The following is a 20,439-nucleotide window of genomic DNA, read 5'->3' on the forward strand; positions in this document are numbered from 1 at the left end:
TGGATTCCATTTGGCTATCTATAATACTCCCAACCCTATAATTCATATGGTAGATCTGTTTGGTTCAATAATAAGACTGGATAAATTCCTTGAAATTACCATAAGACTATTGCAATCTGTCTGCCTGATAATGACACAGATTGATAATATAATTAGCAAGTGGGAAGAAAAACTCAACTCTAATTAAAATGCAGAGCGGTGATGCCCTTCATTTAAGTTTAAACTATTAGTCGTAGGTTGTGGTGGAGGTGGATTTGGTCATGACTCCAACCCTTTTCCTTTACCCTCAATCGCCCCACTCTCCCAAACAACCTCCAAATTTCAGGACAATCTTACTCCACTTTGTTCCTCACATCCATTTTATCTTCTCTTTTTGAACATGCATGTCTTAACATTATTTTCCAGAAAAAGAGAAACATGTTTGCATGGTATGCCATGCATGCGTGTCACATACCAATACATTGTGTGTTTCAATATTAAAAAATATTAATATATCTTTTGAGGCTTGATGCCATAAATATATTAAAGTATCGTGCGAGTTTCCGTATTTTATTCAAACATTATTTTTAATTATAATCCTTAATGTAAATTTAAGTGTGGAATAGATACAAATTTGCAATTTATTTCAGCAAGAATTTTGAGAGTGAATACACTCCCGATAGACATGGGCACTTCCCCTATAAACACATGTTTGTTCCTCCATACAGGGGACACCTTTCTTACTCTTTGGACACCCTCTAACACCTCTCTCACTCTCTAAAGATTCTTTGAGCACTCTACAAGTACGTTATTACGAGTTTTTATACTTTTCACCAAATTTATCACCATATCTTGATTCTTAATTCAATTTACTTATTTTTTTTTTTGCTATATTTCATCTCGAGTTCAATACTAACTTGTACGTTGGAATTCATTTTTTCATGTTCTCCTTTAAGATTTGCATTCGTTTGATTAAGTTTTAAATGATTATCCAAATTTATTAGACACATACATTTTTATACATATCAATACAGAAAAATATAAATAATTTATATAAATAGATTGGAAATATAAATATAATTAGATGAAATAAGTAACCCCACCGGTAATTACTTAGATGCAAAGCAGTGGGAGGGTGGGATTGGATAAGGACAAGGATTGTGGTATGAGAAAGGCGCAAACACGTTCTCACCACCACGCCTCCTTAACCACTGATCCCAATTAAAGAATCCCATTTACAAAGTCAGTCCCCTAATTCAAGGAATAATCACTCAAAGCGCTCTAAAACTAATAAAAAAAGAAAAAAGGGATGGTGAACCGAATTTAGGGTGTGGTCCCACCCCCACCGGGTGGCTCACATCACATGCGAACCGAGTGAGAGGAGTGTCAGACCCCGACCCCACGCCCACTCCCACACCCCTCTGCTTACCTGGCTGCACCTCTTTCCAACTAATTTTTCAAACTTTGCTGCCGCCGCGCGTCCTCCCACTCGCCATCCCCCCCCCCCCCAGCCCTCGCCTTAGGGTTCCCACTTCCCCACACTGTGCGGTACCACTCGCTATGTGCATCCTTCCACTATATAAACCACTTTCGGCCTCCCGCCTCTTTTCTCTCTGTCTCTCTCTCTCCCCGAACTGCTATTCTCTCTTTCTTTTTGCCTTTTCTCTCTGTTTTCTTGTTTAAGTTTTGCTGGTCCCGCGGGGATTTCTTTCCACCATCTCCCTGGCGTGGTGGCCATAAGTAAATCTTCAAGAAGCAGCAAACGCCCCCGTATAATCAATCGCTTTTACTTTTGAAACACCCGTCTCTGATGTTTTGAGACTATATATAGGAAGAGTTTGATCGTATTTGCATCTATAGTTGGTTCTAATGGCGCAAGAGTTGGATGACTTGGATTTTTGGCTTCCATCAGAGTTTCTGACGGACGATTACCTGCTAACTGACCGTTTCGGGACTAGGGGAACCGATGATTTTTCGTATGGATTTCGGAATTCGTTTGGTGTCGGTTCGGATGTGAGTTCACCCGTGGAGTCAGTCACGGGACCGATGGAAACCGAGAGCGACGAAGATGACTTGATCACCGAATTGAGTCGCAAGTTTGCTTATTCTACTTTACAAGACTCCAATTTATCCTCTGACTACACGACAAAGGTATGAATGATTTTTTTGTCTTGTTCTTTACTTTTTGGTCTTCTACAGTTATTTAAAGCTTCAGTTTTAACTTATTTTTTATGTAGGGGTGGAGGCCGTCCGGTTCGCCGAGATCAACTTTGTGCGGGCTTAAACCAGCTTCTAGGGGCGGCTCCAACTCCGTTTCTCGTGTTTGCTCACCCCAGGATGGTAGAAGCGCCCTGACGTGGGATTGGCTGAATGCCGCAGGAGAGGAGGTTATGAGGATGCGAATGATCGAAGAAGCGGCGTCGTTTTATTCAACAAAACTCTTCGGGCCGCCCCCCAAACCCAACCCTGTTACTATGCCCCAACATAACCCCAATTCTGCCTCGGGGTTCTACCTGAGCCAATTCCAAAGACAAGCCCAACTTTCTTGCGAGCAGTTCCAAGCAGCTCAAGTCAGTAGTTCAGACGCTGCCCGATCTTTTTGTTGTTTGCTGTTTTCAGTTTTTTCTTCTTCCCCTTCTCGTATATATACCCGAGTTGATTGTCTTTTGCTAATATGTTGTTACAGTTTCAGCAGATGAATCAACATCATGTGATTGATGGAGTTAATGGGCAAGGGGGTTTGAGGTACCAACTTCATAATGGAAGCATAAATGGCGCTGGGGGAAGAGCTCAAGGATTATCAATGTCGGCATGGCCTACTTTACAACAATCTCAGCAGCAGCAACCCGTTTTGGGAATGAGAGCTGTTCTTTTCGGAGAAACCGGTGCCAAAAAAGAACGAGTGGGAACAGGCGTGTTTATGCCTAGAAGATTTAGTTCAAACCCCACTGGGACCCGTAAGGAATCAGGTCCTTAGCTCAATCCGCACAGTCCTTTTATGCTATAATTGATATATTTCACTTATTGATTTGTTGTTGCACTAATGAGATGATTATTCATTGTCATTGTGACTCTGAGTATTTGGCTTTGGCTGCTGATCACATTGGGTGTATGTTATTCAATCTAGTGTTCATTGTCCCGTTTGTTTGATCCCAGATCTCTGATATTATCGTTCTTATTTTATTTGAGTTGCAGTTCTGTTTGTGGGGTACTTGACTAGGTATTCTCATTTTTCATTCATTTGTACTGATATGCGCCCGAACTTCTTGTTGTCAATGCACAGCTGGGTGCTCCACAGTTCTGCTACCAGATAGACTGGACCACACCATGAATTTGGATCTGGATGCCCAGGTGCAGAGCAATGGGGGTTTCAAGACGCAATATGGTAATAAACAAATTTTCTTTTCCCTCTACATCCGTCTCGTTTTAAGTTTCTCCACTCTAATTTATGATGTATAATTTATTTACTTAAACATTACTTGCAGATGCTGTGTCCAAGCAAAGAGGCAACACCATGACGGCTCAGCCAGTGATGAATCAGGAACTCAGGCTTCCTCAAGAGTGGACTTACTGAGCCATTACTGTTTCACTCAAGAAAGGGAGGTGTTTTTTTGGAGAGATTTGGAGTTAAAAGGGATTTTATAGAATGAAATAGTAATAACAAGTTAGCAGTTAAAAAAGAATAGACTTTTAGTGGTAGTAGTCCAGGGCAGTTGGTGATGGTGAAAAAACAACCAGGGTTCTATGGGGTTAGTATTCAGGCTTGAGGGGGAGGAATAAAAGTTGCCATTGGGGGTACGGCAAAAAGTAGTGGTAGAAGTTTAAGTAAATATTTTGTAGTAGTATTTTTTGGTTGTTTGGAATTTGGTGGGCGTAGAAGAAAGTGTGGGGGAGGATATCATTTTCTTGGTTCCCAATCGGAAATTGGAACCATAAACGTTAGTTAAAAAAAAGTAGTTGATAGGCTTTTTAGGCTGTAATTCGCCCGATACCGGTAAATCGGCTGTGGGTTTTACAATATCGAGTGAGTGGTGACGTTGGAGTCTGATTTTGGTTGCAACTCCAACACTGATGATGAATTTTGTGTTTTGTGTATGAAAGAGGCTTCCTTTGTACTCCACTCCACTTCATATATTTCAATGAAATGAATTTAGACTGCTCAGTGGTTGGTTTGCTGTGAATTAATTTAAAACCTATGTGATCGTATGTGTGTATTCGGGTGAGGAGGGTGTAATGTGTGTTACGGTCAAAGCATGGGGAGAGCGCTTGCACATGCTTTGCCACCTTTGGCCTTTGATCATCATCATCATCATATCATTCTCTCTCTCTCTGTCTCCCATTTTGCGCGTTTTATGTATGAATTTTTCAACTACGGTTTCTGTCACTAGCTTCCTTATTCTGGAAATCTGTGTGATTCATCTTCATAAATGTAAAGCGCCGAACAATACTAAAGAGTGGTGTTATACAGGAAGACACGCTTTTGCAGAATGCTACACACAGTACTAGTTTCGGCCTGATGCTAGTAATTATTGAGCATGGGCAGGAAGTGAAGTTACATCCATCAAGTTTATATGTAGGTATAATTAATTCCTTAAAAGGGGAAGAATTTCGGGGGGAAGGCGGACGACTGTTTGTGTGTGTGTCTACCAGGACTAGAGTGAACAACTTGTTTGGGTTTGGTTGTTTACTGGGGTTGGGCCTGTCAGAGCCGATGCTGCATATATGTCTTGGGCTTGGGCTGGGGCTGGTGCCCATCACCACTTCGATTTGTATATATATCATTTTTGGAATCAATTTAATATGGCATGTGATGTGACCCACATATGAACGGAGTGAGTGGTGTACAATTTTCCACCACCTACTGAGTCACAAATTTCTAAATATTGTGTATGTGATTTATAACCAATTCCTTCTTTGTAGGGGCAGTAAGTATTATACCATGGGATTGGTATGGGGTTATTGGAATATTTACAGTAAATAACTTAATTTTGTGATTATAAATCTAAAGGGTGATAAATTTGTTACTATGAGCATCAGGATCTTTATTGGTACTGGAAATCTTTGGTTCATAGGCTTTTTAGATGGAAGAAAATGAAATGTAACAACTCTAGAATTCCATTAATAGATAAGAAAGAAACAGTGGCCGCAATACCCAATACCCAATACCCAATAATCTTCCCACTCCCACTCCCACTTACTCCTTGTCATTTAATTCTGATCCAGTAATACTTTATTCTTACCATCATGAAAACGACCCAAATATTCTTCATAAAATATCTCCATGGCCAGAACCACTACCATTTCGCCACGTGCATCATTCAATTGTTGTCGACCCCGACTCTACCCGTAATGCTTTCCTCATCCAACCCCAACATCCCAGAATCCGGCCGTGTAGATAGATAGCTAGAGGTAAAGGATAAGAAAATCATCTTTTATTCTCCATCTCTGAAACAAAATTAACTGCATGTGCCAGAATTTATACAATATACTATAAATTCCTCTTTCTGAATCAAAACTGATGCTAAACTGCATACAAGAAAAAGAAACAGAACGAACCCAAGGGAATTCATGGATCTTGATGATTAAGCACCCACTTTATAGGACACACACCCCCAACTTACGACTGGAACTCGACCGCCCGAGCCACGGCGGTCAGTGCTCTGTACTTAACAACGAAACTGCCCACCGCATGCCCTGCCACCACCACCACAAATATTCCGATATTGAAAGACATGACCGACAGCATAATCAGGTAAGCTAGAGCCATGCGAACTGCATGAACAGCCGCATGAATCACCGCACCCACCACCGGGCTTATGCCCCTCGGCTTCAGTCTCGGCGTCACCGACAAGATCTCCACCCCCACAGCCACCACAAACACCGTCCCCAGGGCTAATATATACATGCCGAGGCGGCCGCTGCCGGGCCATCCCGCGAAAAGCACCACCACGTCTTTGCCCCAGAAGAAGCTCATGTGCATTCCCATGCCATCCGTATTCATCGTGCTCTGATTGTTGTACGGTGGGGACATGGGCATTGGCATGGACATGTTGCTATGATCGTGTTCGTTCGTGGGATATTTTCGTTTCTTTCTATGTTATATCTTGGAAATGATGAGAAGAGAGAACTATGGTTTCCAAAGTTAGGAGAGGGAAATACCGAGGATGAGAAATGCTGGGAGAGCTTTATTAACCAGGATGAGAGGGATATGGTGAGAAAAACAAAACATTTTTGTCTTTACTGATTTCTCTTTTCCTTTCTCTCTCTACTTGTGATCACTTCGGTTTCTTCACAACTAAGTAGGGGACTACTGGTGTCCAAAGTGGGATATATAGGATTAAGTTGCAAACAGCTTTGTTTACCTACTCATCTTAGCCAAAACAATTTGCAATGGTTGCCTTGCCCAAAACCTTCAAGCTGTAACCCTGAATAATGTTCTGAAGATGGTCTAAAAGTTTATTCATTTTTTCGTCACGATCCAATTAAATGTCTGCTATTGATCCAAGAAACCTATATATGTTAACTTGTATCCTATGCAAAAGTACGATATTGAAATATATTTATTTACTAAAATTGACTCGAAATTTTATGCCGCCCTCAAAATTCATAGCAAGTTGCTAATCTTATTCCATTTGCTAGCGGCCGATAAATGCAAACCCCAAAATTTAGGACGGTCAGCTCAAAGCCTAATAATCATTAGCATTAGTGCAGGCTTATCAAATAATTGAACTAATTATAACAAGAATGATAACCGGAAGACAGAGAGAGAGAGAGAGAAGTTTTATTCAACTGGAATGTTGCAGTATGACATACAATACGAGCACTACTACATCTCTATATGACATGTAAAGATAGTTTTATTCTACTAATTTCTTCCTGGAAAGACATAAAGTGGACTTTCATACAGGAGATTATTTAACATCCCATTTTAGGAACTGTGACAATGAGGACCTCGTTCTCCCACGAGCACCTGACTTCATCATGTTTAACATTTTCAGCCAAGGTAAAAGCCCTGAGGAAGTTTCCCTCGCTGTACTCCAAGTATTGCCAATTTTCACGCTTCTCTTCTTTCTCTTCTTCTTTCTTGCCGCTTATCTTGAGAACTTTACCCTCCTCCACTTCCACCTTTACTTCCTCTTTCTTGAACCCTGGAAGCTCAGCCCTCAACACATGTGCCTCCGGGGTTTCCTTCCACTCAAACTTGGTGATGTTGTGGAAGGAGACAACATGTCTGCGATGATCCATGTGGACGTCGTCAATGGGATGCCAAATATCCATCCTGAAAGGATGATCATAAACATGGTCATGTCTTCTTGGTTTATTAAATCTAATGATGGGCATCAAGGACATTGTTATGTTGAAGGTGTACGTAATAATAAAGCAGGAATTATCACAAACTACTATATAATCTATCATATGCTTATGACAAACTATGATATGGGTTTTTATAGGCAGAAACGCGAAGTTGGATTTGGTTCATGAGCGTAATTAGCTTGTTTCAGAGAAGGAATCATCTTTTTTCAGTGGAGATGGGCATTGATGAGGATCAAGATAACTCGGTGCACTGGAATCTATGCTCCATGTGTCGATTTAGGCAGTGGTCGGATGTAGACTGAAGATTCTTATGGATTGGCCATTTCACGGGGAAGGAAAGATCTGAGACAAAAGTCGATATGCTTCTCCTTAGATCTACTACTGTCTTTTTTTGCGAATAATAGGATCATCTCTTATGCAACTGACAGAGAAATCCTCACATCCGATTACCGTGGATTCCACATTATGTTTTTGCTAGCCCAAGTTTCGGGTTTTTATCATTTCCTCCAAGACCAAAGTTCTATCTAACCTGTAGAAGCTCTTTGCCTTAGCCTGCCGATGTCCACTTTCCTCTGTCGAGCCCAATTATCTACATTTCTAGATTGGGCCCATGTTCCGACAAATCCAAGTAATATAAAAACATTTCGTTCCAACAACCTTATCAAGCATTCTTGACCAAAAGTTATAATCCTCGCAACCTCCACACCAACATAAACTATAAATCCATAATTACATAAGGGAACCAACCAAGAACGAAGAATCTCCAGCTATGATTTAACAGCAAAGAATATTGCCAGTGGCCCATTATCATTCTTAGAAAATTCAGAACTGCCAAACCATGCAATTAAAGACCAATAAAGCAACCTCGACAGTGACCAAACTAATAGGTCCGGACAACGAAGACCGACGCAGCAAACCAGAAAGAGAATTGGCGTTTCTTTGTTAGTCAGTCTTGGAAAGAAAGGATAACAGGAAAGACAAAGTTGGAGCAAAATAATGTAAAGAACCCCACACACAGCTACATACCAAAAGGCCTTCTAGCCTAGCCCAGACGCCCACGGGGAACCAATGAGTGACCCAGTTCATCGGTTTCTTGCTCAGTTTCGGCCTACTTATGATTCCATGAGTGGGCCCAGAAGCAGACGTGATATATAATCCACGGCTGACGCATCAGCACCCTCCCTGCCTGATTGTGACCACCCATCTATTGCCACCTCACTTTCAACCGTCCGATTCTTTCACGGAAAGCGAACCCCCCCCCCCCCCCCCATCATTCACTGCTCTTAGTCACTGTAGTGCAGTGGTGCATTTCCTTTCCGGGGTGCAACTTTTTGTGTCTCTCTCCTTATGTACCTGTGGCTGTGGCACTGCTCTGTTTTTGCTAATTCTTCGGCTCTCCAGCAATTCAAAGGAGGTTTATCAAGCTTGCTTTTCTCGGACTCCACATTCTCTCCAATTCCTTTCTTTGCTTTCAGTGTAAGTTCATTTCTATATATTATATCGCCTGACAACTATTTATTTTTTTTAAAAAAAAATTGGCCCTTTTCCTCCGGAAGATTCATGGCTATACAGAACCTGTATCGGGATTTTCATTATTTCAAAATGTGTTTCCTGGCTTTAGTGTTATTCTTGGAGATTGTCGCGCTGCTATTTCTTGGAAATATATTGGGTGGTCTCTTTGTTTTAGTGTTTATTAATGCAAATTATGGAGAATTTTGCTGTAGTTGAGGTTCATATTTTGGATCCGTGCTTTCTTGATTTGTATGTGAATTATTTGTAAATCTTCACATAATATCCCAAATTTAGGAGTTTTCATGAATTTCTTGGAAACAACTCATTTCTGAGGTCAACGGAAGAGACTGAATGTGGGTATGTCTTTTAATTTGTTCTCTTTCTTTTGAGAAAACTTCGGTTTCTGTTAAGAGGGAAGAAATTTGCTTGTTGCAATTCATAATCTAGTAAATAGAAGTTCATAGCTTCGTGGATCCATGACTTAAATTTGTGCATCTGCTGCTCATTCTTTCAATTTTACTTCTGACGTTCATATCATATCCTGTAATTCTTTCTAAAACTTTTAGCATGTTTGGTTGAATTGCTTATAATTTGGAACCACATGTCATTCATCATTAGGAAATCCATTTTCTTGCATCAAGAAGTTGATACTGTCTTGTGCGGAATTGCATTGTATAAATCCTTTCTATTCTCTTCTCAGGAAAAGAGTTGACGCCCTTAAAGCACTGATCATATGCCAAGTTTCATGGGCAAATGCTAACTTACTTTCAGATAGCTAAGTAAATGCCTGAAGATGTTATTTGATGCTATCTATCGGGAAGCTAAGTCCTGAAAGCATAAATTAATTCAGGCATGGACATCTCTCAAGACGAGAGAAATTTGATATGAAAACAAACCTTGTATGCTATAAGAGAGCATATTCCTTTGCCCTGGACAGGAAAAGGTTACAGTTTCCAGACAGTTGCAAGGTTGGACATCCTTCTAGCAAGCTGGACCTTGAACCCACTTGTGAATTAGGACGGAGTGGAAGTCTGATGAAGTAATTCGACCTAAGTCTTCAGAGAACGACAGGAAGTGACAGATGGAGCACAAGACATGTACTGATGATGAGATTATCAAGTACATGTCAAATTTACCTCGTTTTCTCCAGCAAGTGGAGAAGGAAAGTAGCATTCAAGAGAAGGCATTAAACTTTGGAGTTCTTGATTGGAAGCGTTTGGAAACATGGAAATATAACGAGCGTATGCCTGGAATATATGACAAGAAGACATCATCATCATTCGGCAATTCCTCAACTAGTGGACCACCTAAAATGGGTCCAAATGTGGAAAGGCAACCCTCAGCCGATGGTATGAATCCTAGTTCATTATCTTCAGGAAAACAGCGCATGCCACATGGTTCACCATTTAGTTCACCTCAGAGGCACCGACCACATGGTGTGAGTCCTAGTTCATTATCTTCAGGAAAACAGTCCGTGCCGCGTGGTTCACGATTTAGTTCACCTCAGAGACTACTCCCACCATCTCTAAGTTCACATCTCAATTCATCAAAGGATGGAAGAAACAATATTTATCACAAGGAAGAAAAATATGTTGAAGGTACAAAGTCTAATGCAGGGGAACCACAGAATCAAGTATTTCAAGATGCTGAAAGTGGCACTACCCGTCTGCAGCCGGAGAACTGTCATCAGAAAGTAAAGTTTTATGACAGAAGCAGTTCTACAACAAACTTAGACAGCACAAAAAGAAAGGACTCTGAGAAAGAGATTGTGTCGGCAAAAGAAGCTTCATCAGCAGACTGGGGCAAGCATAAGCTTTCTCTCTCTTCACATGATAGTGAGAGGAGATTAAATGATGGAGTTGATTTTAAATCTCAATGCTGCCCAGCAGACCAGGAAAATGTTGTGTTCCTCAGACGTAAACATCTCCCAAAGAGGAATTCCTCTAAGAGTTCCCAGTTCACAGAATCCAGGACCTCACTTGGTGAACAATTGGCAGAAGCCATAGGGAACGAAAACTCTGGTCACCTATCTCCTCATGGACTACACGCTGGAGAATCCTGTGCCAATATTCAACACTCAGCTCCCCTCCTTTCAGGTGCCACTTTTCATACCGAGTCTGCCATGGAGTCACACAACTCAGGGACTTCCCAGGCAATTGACTTGGGTAATTGCACAACCGAACGTTTGATGGTGAATAGAGGAACCAGAAGGCTGTCATTTTCCATTGAGGTTTCAGATAAAATGCAAGAGGAAATTGCTGAGCAATCGAGTGTGAAAGGAAGACCTTCCTCCGTCGCTCGTCCATCAAGCTTTAACCTTGAGAGGATGAGCCGAAGTTCTACTTTCAAGGAGAGGTTGGTAATTCCACAATTCAGTTCTTCATATGTTACTGTCCAGTCTTGCCAAGTGAGACCTGGAGTTTCGTCTGTTAAGGATGACTCTGAAAGAGAGAAGGAAAATTCAAGTAGCAAGGGAAGGTCCAGTCCTTTAAGGAGATTGCTAGACCCATTGCTGAAGCGGAAAGGAACGCAATCTGCTAAGACCATTCAGCCACCAAATCCATGCCTAGATCCCACGACTTTGAGGACCATAGGCAGTATGGGACCGTCTAGAGACAGGAAGCCTGAGGCATCAACTATTCAGGCTCTTTTGGAGCCAACATTGAGGAATGGTCTCCCTTTCTTTAAACTTGTGGTTGACAATAGCACCGACGTGCTAGTTGCTGTAGTGAAAAAGTTGCCAACATCTGGAAAGAGTGATCCTCGCATGATTTATGCATTTTACTCTGTCCATGAGATTAAGAAAAAGAGCATGAACTGGATAAGTCAAGGATTGAAGAGCGAAAATTGCAGCCTTGGCTATAATATTGTTGGCCAGATGAAGAGTTCGGCCTCCTACCAACCAAAGGGTGTTGCAAGAGAATTTGTCTTGAATAATGTTGAATCTGGGCAGGTGAACAAGGAGATGGCAGCTATAGTTGTGGAGAGCTCAAGTGAAGAGCTTAATGTCAGAGATTTAAGTGATAGGAGCCAACTGAACAATGAAAGAGAGCATAAGGGGTCTGTACCAAAAGAGACATTGGACACAGGAAAAAATAAGAACTCTAATGGCATGGTGGTTATTCTCCCTGGTGCTCCTCATGGCTCACCGATTAAAGGTACACCTTCATCGTTAATTAGTCGGTGGAGATCTGGTGGATCATGCGACTGTGGAGGTTGGGATGTCGGCTGCAACTTACGAATCCTTACTGACAATAGAAAAGGCAGCAAGACTCTGGAAACATCAGATCGTGTTGATCTTTCTGTTCAGGTATTGTTATAACATTTCATGTAAAAGATATCCTCTTCTACCTCGAAATTGAGTACATGATCATTTTGTGCTTGCTTCTTACAGGGTGGATCAGGCAAGCCCGTTTTCAGCTTGGAGCCATTTAGGAATGGGTTATACTCTATTCAGTTGGATGCATCAATATCTTTGTTAGAGGCATTTGCTACATGCGTAGCATACATAACTTGTCTGAAATTTTTGGATATCTTCGATACCAGAGACCAATCAGACACAAAACATTCTCCAAAAGCAATTGCGGGAACTGATCAGATGAAGAAAGCCAGCACATTCCAAGCGCAAGTCCCTGCAGAGTACGTTACATGCCCACCCTTGTCACCAGCTGGAAGAATCTAAGGCCGGCCGGCAGCAAGGGGCGCGCCATTTGTATCTCTCAAAGAGAGTGTCTTGTCGGCATCAGACATCATTTTCCCATTATAACTTGTGTAGTCTTGTATCCATCGTTTTTGGTCCATACAGTTAGATTTTATGCGGTAAAAACTATGCATTTTTTCAAAATTTGGTTCCTTCATTCTGAATTTAGAACAAAAGAAGAAAAAGGAAATGTGTTCATCAATATGTCTAATCAGCAGTGAGCAGTCCAAAGTTGAAAATAGATGCGTCAAATTTGGAGATATGATGGAGACGAGTAATGGAGCAAGGGTGGTGGGTGCAGTGGGTGAGAGTGAGGCTGCCATTTCATTACTGCATCATAAGCTGTTACTTAATTGTCATATTAATCACATTTTGACTCTTTTACATATCTCTAAGTCAAAATCGTATTTTTACATCTGAAAAATAATCTAAAATATTAATAGTCGTAGGTCTACATTTTGAGTGGACCCAAAGGGACGAGAAGCAAACAATTGAGAAGAATGTTCTGATGAGAAAGAAGTCGCTACTTAAATGAAAATCGAATCATGTGCAAATACTTGACATTTTCAAAGTTAATTTGTTAAACAAATAAATATATAGGCTTGGGGACCATTAAAATATTCAAATTCAAATTTTAAATCATTTAAATTGAATACTTTTAGAAGCGTTCTAAACTATTCTAGAAGATATTTTTCCCATCTTATATTCACTAAATTGAGAAATTTCCATTATTATCTAACTACTCTCTAAAAATTTAGAGTATTTTCAAGATGCTTAACATTAATTGTCAATCCTGTAAACAAGTCCAAAATATTATTTTATTTTTGCTACTTGTTACTAACAAACTTAAGTATTAATGATAAGACGTGGAGGAACAAAATTTGTCTGCTTCTTACAAATTTTTTGCTAGGTGTGCAAAAGATAATTCATTTCTTTTAATTACTATGTGTAATACATCAATAATACAGCATTAAGTATTTTAACTCAAATTATTTATTATAATCATGTAATACTTTTTTTATCTTAACAATTTAATTTTTTACTTGACCCAATACGTTGATAATAAAACTATTTGCTATTGAAAATTTATCCACCAATGATGAGCTTAAAGGATAAAAACCCTACTCAACTATTATAAAAGAATTGTGGGTTACGATACCCCTAATATTTTACAAGCCAATATAACAACAAAAATGAACAAATAATTACAGATCTCATAAATACAATAAAAGAATAATATCAACAGTGAATTAGGAACAAGAACAGACATATTAGATAATGGCTCAGGGAGTCAGATTCGATGAAAATAGCCAACAGCCACCAAGGCCGACAACCACACACCGGTTGCTATGCCCAAACACGCCACCAAGGCCTATCCATAAAGGACAAAACTAGCTACAAAGGTTCAATCACATAGATCCACAAAAACATTCAAATTTTTCACTTAGAACCACATAGAAGAATTTCACTTAGCAATTCTTATTCTGCTTCTCTTTCATTCTTCTTATTTCATCAGAAAACCACTGGAGTATTTATAGGAGAAGAACACTTATGCTGAAGAGAGAGACGATGGGGCAAAAAAGTCGAGAACAGAGAAGACAATGGTGGTGATCCAGAGAGAGGAAGGAGAAACGAGGAGACGAGAGAGAGAGTGAGAGGAGATAATTAGGTTTTAGAGTTACATCTGCAAAAAGAGAAAAAGACATCTTTAATAGTTTAATTAGGTAAAGAATCGGATTGAATGAGGAGTAGGCCGGCTAACGAATATAGGGCGAGAAATGGGCCAAGACAGCAAAATTGGGTTGCCATCCAGGTGGGTGGTTTGGGAACTGTGGGCTTGGGCCTTTCCAACTTTTGAATCATAAGCCAAATTTTCAAAAGAACAACCGCCACAAATTAAATTTGTGGCATAGCTACATTTAAATTAAAGGGCGGTAGTTGTGACGAAATTGTTTGTTGCCAAATTTATTGTTTCAAATAGATGGATCTTCTGTGCATTAATATTTTTCAGATGGAAGAATGCTACTAATATGATTCGAAACTTTCATTATTTACATTAAATACCAATATTTTCACCCTCATATTTTCATGTTTTAGCATTTAAAAATGTCATCATTTTTGCCTAACATTACCTTAAACAAATCATAGTAAGGGTCAAAATGAAAAGTAACTGCTCGTTCAAATAAAAAGAAAGATGGTTATAAATGTGTTGTTGCATGATCAATATAAAAATTGGATTTCACTCTTCCTCCAATTTGCATAAAAGTTCAATCTTTCTAGCAAAATTTTCTCTCGTCTCTGCCCTCACTGTCAACTGTTCTCCGTGTTCAACTATCGGGTTTGGCAGACATAGGAGACAAATCAAAACAAAAGTATTAGGAGAGAGAAGAAAAAACTAGGAGAGAGAAAAAGAAGGTTGCCTTTCTGCGATTTTAATTTCAATCATTCAAATATTTTGCGCTGTACCAGTGGAAGAATTTGCCATTATCGTCCAAGAACCTGAATTTGGAAACTGGGTTTTGGCTTGTTTAGATCTTCGAGGGCGAGCGATTCTTTGGTTTGCTGGTGGATTCTTGATCAGGGTGTTTGTAAATAAAGGAAAGTTTTATCTTTTATTGAAGATGAAGCATGTTGATTCTCAGAAGGGTTTGTTTGTGATGTAATATGGCACTGTTCTTGGTTGCCATCCACATAGAAGATGTCGTTTTACATTGGTCGCGAGGCTTCAAAGGTATGCCTTTTTGCCGGTCGTCTTAGTAAATTTTTTGCTTTCTTGGTAGTTTGATTTTCATGTTATTTTTATGTGATTAATTTCATTTACCTGTTTTTTTTCTTGATTTTTCCATGAGAAGTTATGGAAGAGAATTTGTTCGGAGACCGCTACAGAAATCAAACTTCTTGCACAAAATTGGAAGTATATTTTGGGGGGTATCATCTTTCAGGTTTGTTTGTACTATTGTATGTATTTATTGATGAATATCTGCTTGCTTGCCTGAAATGGTTTGATTGTGCCACAGCAATTCCCTTAGTAAGCGCTGGAACTGAATTGACAATTTTTATGGTGGAAATATGAGAAAACATATTCCTGAACCAATCATGACTTTTTTTCCTCAAACTCAAGCTATCAAGAACTTGTTGTTCTAAATATCTTAATTTATTGACAAATATTTGATTTTCCTGAGTTGTCAACCAATTCAAATTAAAGATTGAAATTGACAGAAAACACTCGTGCTGCTTGTCATTTTGCCCATTGCTGGAATTCTGTGAACTATGGCGAAAAACCATGTTTTTAGTTTCTATTATTTAAATTCTAGGGATATTTTGTGTCTATATTATGTAATGTACTTGGATTAAGTAAGTTCTAGCTGTCCCCTTGATGGATGTTGCTAAAGTTAACTTCTACTATCATTTATTTCCAAACTGGAGACAGGATCAATATGTGGTTTATTTAGTGCTTTTTGATGCTTCTACTTTCACATGACAAAGCAATATGAATTTTTCCTGAAGTGGACCGTATGGTTTTATGTCCTGAGATCTTCTATAATCAAATGAATCATGCTTTTCTGCAACTTATTATGAATAGCTCAAATTTCATGTTTACTTTTGACGTTGTTCAGCATAGATGCTAGGAATGCAACTTCTGGAAGAAAATGTTGTGGCTGGGAGTTAACGTATTTCTTTCTATCGGAAGACCAGAAAGTGTTCAAGTCTGTTATTTGACAAATTAATAGCCCTTCGATGGATAATTACTTTGGTTGAAGTTTGCCTGTGTGGCATTAGCTTTAGTTTATTCTTCTGTGTCCTTTTGCTTATTCCTCTGGGCATCTGCGGGCTATATTGATCTGATATGAGCGTCTGTCTATGATGCCTTTGATCAGTACCTCCATGGACTGGCAGCCCGAGGAGTTCATTATCTACATCGACCAGGACCAACTCTTCAGGATGTTGGCTTCTATCTTCTTCCGGTAAAGCATGCATTATTTTTATAGTTTTGTGGCTTAATGTTACCATTCACATACTTGCTTTTTCCTGAGATTTTATCTTATGCTTTAAACTTTTTCACACTGTAGGAACTTGGTCCAGACAGAGCTTACATTAGTGAAAGTGTGTTTACCGTAGTTTTTCTATCTTTTTTCTTGGTAAGTTTTCACAGTACTAGATAACATTTTAATCCTTCTTTTAAGTATAACGTTCTAGATATTCATGATGCGATGCAGTGGACTTTCCATCCTTTCATTTTGAAGAGCAAGAAGATCTACACTGTCCTGATATGGTGCAGGGTGTTGGCATTCTTAGTTGTACGTTCATTTTGTCACTTTCTTAAAAGTCTTTCTGCACGTAGAAGTTTGTGAACTTCTAATCATATTTATGTATCAAATAATTGAAGCTTAATAAGTTTTCTAGAGTTTTTCATTTGTAGATGGCATGCGTATAAGTGTACAGGGGAGGGGAAAACCCAACGGTTAATTAATCTGCATCTTGGAATGCCATGGACAAAAAAGTACTGATCTTTAGTGTATTTATCATTTATTTTCTTTGTGAACTTTGCTGCAGGCTTGTCAAATTCTTCGGATCATAACTTTCTATGCTACCCAGCTACCTGGTCCAAACTATCATTGTCGAGAGGTAAAAGTTGACTTGGTTTTTCCCTTTTTCACTCAATGTGAGTGCTCTTATTTTCTGCTGAAGATCTATGTTGTTATTTCCTGCAGAATTTATAAGTGAACTATACAATTTATATTGGAAAGTTTGTTCTGAATGATGTAGGGCTCAAAGCTCGCTAGGCTGCCTCACCCTGATAGTATCTTAGAAGTTCTATTAATTAATTGTAGGTGATTATTTCCTTGTTTGTCTGCCATTTGGTGTTCCAATGTCAAAGAAATATTTGATTGCTTGCCCATTTTGGTTGTGCAGTTCCACGGGGAGTGCTTTATGGCTGCGGTGATTTGATATTCTCATCTCACATGATATTCTCTTTGGTCTTTGTGCGGACATACCATAAATATGGCACTCGGAGGTCAGACCTAGCTATCTCTTGTTGAATTTTAAGAAGATATAATTTTGTTTCTTTTTTGGGGTGCGGCCGGGGGGGGCGGGGGGTGGTGCTACTCTTGAATTTAAATTCTAAGCCAATTTTTAACTGAAGCCTAATTCAACAACTATTGTATATGTTATAACATGTACCTTGGTTTGGTCTGGCAGGTTTGTGAAGAACTGTGCTTGGTCCATAGTTGTGATTCAGAGCTTGTTGATTGTTGCATCTCGTAAGCACTACACTGTCGATGTCGTTGTGGCATGGTAAGTTATTATTTAACCTGCACATGTCGACTTAGAGAGCCTGTAAATTCTAATGTTAGGATGATGGATTCACAAGCACATGATTTCATTGCAGGTACACTGTTAATTTGGTTGTGTTCTTTATAGACAAGAAGTTGCCAGGTTTTGCATTTATTGTTTCCCGAATACTCATATTTGCCTTATTTCCATTTTCTTCACTGCCTGGTGTTTTCATTGTTTTAAGTTCAACCCTGACCTGGTTGCAGAACTGCCTGATCGTTCCAATGGAGCTGCAGCGCTGTTGCTGCCGTTGAGCAAGGATGGCAAGAGAGAAGAGAATCACAAACTCCTGAATGGAAATTCTGGGGATTCTGCGGACTGGGTATATACAACTGCTCCTACAATCCCTTCTCTCTTGATCTTGGGATGACTCTGCTTTCTACAATTTTAGTTACATAAGTTTTCTTGACATTGCTCTTTTGTCCTGTTCAGAGGCCAAGAACCCAAATCAATGGCAAAATCATGGAAGACGGAAACATTGTGCATGTTGAAGCAGTTATTAATGGTGTATGATTAACGAAGGATGCATCCATGCAACTACTCAAACTGCATAGGTCTTGGTCATTGTACTTGGGTCTCTGGAAAACCCATCTCCTAGACAGTTCTAGGAGACTGGTAAACATCATATGTAATCCTAGCATCATGAATTCCTGGTTATGCTTTTCATAGTTTTGTAGTACTTGCAATCTCGTCAACAACACCATAATGCATCACGGAATTCCCAATTTCTAGTCGTTCTTTACCTGATTTCTCGCTTATTTACTTCCCATTTCTTATCAAGTTTATATGTATGGTTTTAGTGAAATAGACGACAAAGAGGCAAACTTGCATTTGCCCTTGTCAGCCATTGTCGTAGAAAACTGTATAGATCCACAATAGCTCTGGCCTGTATTATAATCAGCACAGAGGAAACAAGAAATGTTGCGTGGTGGTAGGGTCATTCTTGCAGTGCAGTTGGAGGGAAACCCATGGCTGATAGACGCAGATGGATGTATATATATCTTTACTAGAGAATGAAGAAATCCCATGTGCTAGCATTAGTGGGACTGGGATCATCATGTTCAAAACTCAAGACTCCCATATAAAATTTTGTTATGGGTGGGGCGGGGCAGGGAGGGGCGTGGCGTGTCTTTTTCCCTTCATCTCTTCTGTCATGTTTTTGTAAGGTTTCACTGTCAAATTTTATGGCCATTTCAGCAAACTGAGAGTTGCTATCAAATTCACATATTTAGAAGGTGGTTGTTGGATTTGATGATTTAGGCATATGCTAAGTTACCTAAATCAAATTTGTTGTCAGAGTGCTATCAACTTCACTTTACAGCATACAGAACTAAGGTTCAGTTTATCAGCCTCACCAGCAGCAGCGATGATAACTTGTAAGGCATGGATTGTTTGTCTAAGGGATGAAGGGAGAGAGAGTTTATGTAAGGAAAGAAAGTGAATCAAGTTATATAGTTTCATGGGCGATGAAGAAGGGTCATGGGTGGATGGGTCAACTTTGGGCTCTGAAGCCCATTCACTTAGAGCAAGCCCAAGCCTTGTAGCATAAGCGAATTGGTTGTTCACCCCCAACACAGACACACACACCTTTTACCTTTTACCTTTTACCTTTTACCTTTTCTTTCTCAAAAATATAATAATTCTCTCTCATTCAAGTTGTCTTTTGATGGGAGTGGGGTAGAATTTGTGTATTGGAAATGGGGTGTGCACAGCTAGTTTTGCTTAGCCATGTGATCTCCCTTTCATGTGTATCTCTGTCGCCCGCCCTTATTATATTATAGTCTATTATATATCAAAATGAAGGATAAGAGTCTTGCATTGCATTGCCTGCCCCACTCCACCTATGCATTATGCATTCATTCATCTTCCCCTAATTTAACCATTCAAATCTCTCTCTCTCTCTCTCTCTCTCTCTCTCTATATATATATATATATATATAATGTACTCTTGTCAATTTTCAACACAAAATTCTAAAAAATTTTGTGCGTGGGAGTGCAAAAAAAATTCTCCCTCGAACTCGAGCTTTATTTTTTTAATTATTATTAAAATAAAAATTATTTTAGAATTTTTATTTCTTATGTTAGATTGACAAGCCCAAATTCTTTTTAACAAAAATATATTCTTAATTTTCTTCAACTATTAGATAATTTATAAAATCAATAATTAATATAAAATAATATATACTATGAACTTATTCTCTTGTTGATTAAGCTTATTTTTATATAGAAACTAGATATATAAATAATTCTACCATATTTTATCATTAGCTAAATTAGAAATATGTGATATTACTTAATAATTATAATATATGAGTTAAATATATACAAGAAAAATTTAAAATATAAAAAATATTGAAAAAAAAAACTCGTCCTGACTCGTGAGCTACTGAACAGAGTATTTTAGGCTCGAGCACCACATCGAACTGGCTCAACTTGCCTGTCACCCCTATGTGGGAGAGAAATAGAGAGAAGAAATGCATAAATATTACGGATAATTATAATTACACTAAAAAATATGATTTATTTATATAAATTCTTTTTATATTTTATTTAATTACATAAATCATTCATGATAAGCAAAAAATAGATATAATTTA

The 20,439-nt window shown here is 39.0% G+C and overlaps 5 protein-coding genes across 7 annotated transcripts; 3 read left to right on the forward strand and 2 right to left on the reverse strand.

The window, feature by feature from the left end:
- The first annotated feature begins 1,557 nt into the window (after positions 1 to 1,557).
- On the forward strand, positions 1,558 to 4,141 carry LOC105161579 (uncharacterized). Of its 2 annotated transcripts, none has more exons than XM_011079311.3 (5): positions 1,558 to 2,130; positions 2,217 to 2,549; positions 2,666 to 2,936; positions 3,263 to 3,364; positions 3,465 to 4,141. In XM_011079311.3, the coding sequence occupies exons 1-5, from the start codon at positions 1,849 to 1,851 to the stop codon at positions 3,551 to 3,553; spliced, it is 1,077 nt and encodes a 358-aa protein (XP_011077613.1). In that variant the 5' UTR covers positions 1,558 to 1,848; the 3' UTR covers positions 3,554 to 4,141. The 2 variants fall into 2 exon arrangements, with proteins under 2 accessions (XP_011077613.1, XP_011077612.1); XM_011079310.3 differs by having other exon boundaries at positions 1,563 to 2,130; positions 2,666 to 2,948.
- A 1,248-nt stretch (positions 4,142 to 5,389) lies between these two features.
- On the reverse strand, positions 5,390 to 6,425 carry LOC105161578 (copper transporter 6). Its single transcript, XM_011079309.3, has 2 exons — positions 5,536 to 6,425; positions 5,390 to 5,439 (listed from the first exon to the last, which is right to left on the reverse strand). The coding sequence occupies exon 1, from the start codon at positions 6,026 to 6,028 to the stop codon at positions 5,597 to 5,599; it is 432 nt and encodes a 143-aa protein (XP_011077611.1). The 5' UTR covers positions 6,029 to 6,425; the 3' UTR covers positions 5,390 to 5,439; positions 5,536 to 5,596.
- A 315-nt stretch (positions 6,426 to 6,740) lies between these two features.
- On the reverse strand, positions 6,741 to 7,480 carry LOC105161577 (16.9 kDa class I heat shock protein 2). The gene has a single exon (XM_011079308.2). It carries the CDS (start codon positions 7,393 to 7,395, stop codon positions 6,895 to 6,897), a length of 501 nt encoding a protein of 166 aa, XP_011077610.1. The 5' UTR covers positions 7,396 to 7,480; the 3' UTR covers positions 6,741 to 6,894.
- Positions 7,481 to 8,554: 1,074 nt separating this feature from the next.
- Positions 8,555 to 12,707, forward strand: LOC105161576 (uncharacterized). 2 transcript variants are annotated; one of them, XM_011079307.3, is made up of 3 exons: positions 8,555 to 8,769; positions 9,506 to 12,115; positions 12,200 to 12,707. In XM_011079307.3, exons 2-3 carry the CDS (start codon positions 9,887 to 9,889, stop codon positions 12,485 to 12,487), a joined length of 2,517 nt encoding a protein of 838 aa, XP_011077609.1. In that variant the 5' UTR covers positions 8,555 to 8,769; positions 9,506 to 9,886; the 3' UTR covers positions 12,488 to 12,707. The 2 variants fall into 2 exon arrangements, with proteins under 2 accessions (XP_011077609.1, XP_020549447.1); XM_020693788.2 differs by lacking the exon at positions 8,555 to 8,769 and adding an exon at positions 8,806 to 9,162.
- Positions 12,708 to 14,741: 2,034 nt separating this feature from the next.
- LOC105161575 (phosphatidylinositol:ceramide inositolphosphotransferase 1) lies at positions 14,742 to 18,567 on the forward strand. The gene is made up of 12 exons (XM_011079306.3): positions 14,742 to 15,236; positions 15,358 to 15,447; positions 16,384 to 16,470; positions 16,576 to 16,644; positions 16,723 to 16,803; positions 17,060 to 17,131; positions 17,273 to 17,333; positions 17,420 to 17,522; positions 17,708 to 17,803; positions 17,898 to 17,944; positions 18,049 to 18,164; positions 18,275 to 18,567. The coding sequence occupies exons 1-12, from the start codon at positions 15,204 to 15,206 to the stop codon at positions 18,353 to 18,355; spliced, it is 936 nt and encodes a 311-aa protein (XP_011077608.1). The 5' UTR covers positions 14,742 to 15,203; the 3' UTR covers positions 18,356 to 18,567.
- Positions 18,568 to 20,439: the final 1,872 nt, after the last annotated feature.

Source organism: Sesamum indicum, linkage group LG5 (assembly GCF_026168435.1).
Source record: "Sesamum indicum cultivar Baizhima isolate 11 linkage group LG5, ASM2616843v1, whole genome shotgun sequence".
NCBI classification, from domain to species: domain Eukaryota; kingdom Viridiplantae; phylum Streptophyta; class Magnoliopsida; order Lamiales; family Pedaliaceae; genus Sesamum; species Sesamum indicum.

Coding starts and splice junctions, on each gene's coding strand:
- LOC105161578 (XM_011079309.3), bottom strand. CDS start 6,028: ATGTCCATGCCAATGCCCATGTCCCCACCGTACAACAATCAGAGCACG.
- LOC105161577 (XM_011079308.2), bottom strand. CDS start 7,395: ATGATAGATTATATAGTAGTTTGTGATAATTCCTGCTTTATTATTACG.
- LOC105161575 (XM_011079306.3), top strand. CDS start 15,204: ATGTCGTTTTACATTGGTCGCGAGGCTTCAAAG. Junction 15,448..16,383: donor TGGGGGGTATCATCTTTCAG/GTTTGTTTGTAC, acceptor GCCTTTGATCAG/TACCTCCATGGACTGGCAGC. Junction 16,645..16,722: donor TTTTTCTATCTTTTTTCTTG/GTAAGTTTTCAC, acceptor GATGCGATGCAG/TGGACTTTCCATCCTTTCAT.
- LOC105161579 (XM_011079310.3), top strand. CDS start 1,849: ATGGCGCAAGAGTTGGATGACTTGGATTTTTGGCTTCCATCAGAGTTT. Junction 2,550..2,665: donor AGCAGTTCCAAGCAGCTCAA/GTCAGTAGTTCA, acceptor ATGTTGTTACAG/TTTCAGCAGATGAATCAACA. Junction 2,949..3,262: donor TGGGACCCGTAAGGAATCAG/GTCCTTAGCTCA, acceptor GTCAATGCACAG/CTGGGTGCTCCACAGTTCTG.
- LOC105161576 (XM_011079307.3), top strand. CDS start 9,887: ATGGAGCACAAGACATGTACTGATGATGAGATTATCAAGTACATGTCA. Junction 12,116..12,199: donor GTGTTGATCTTTCTGTTCAG/GTATTGTTATAA, acceptor TGCTTCTTACAG/GGTGGATCAGGCAAGCCCGT.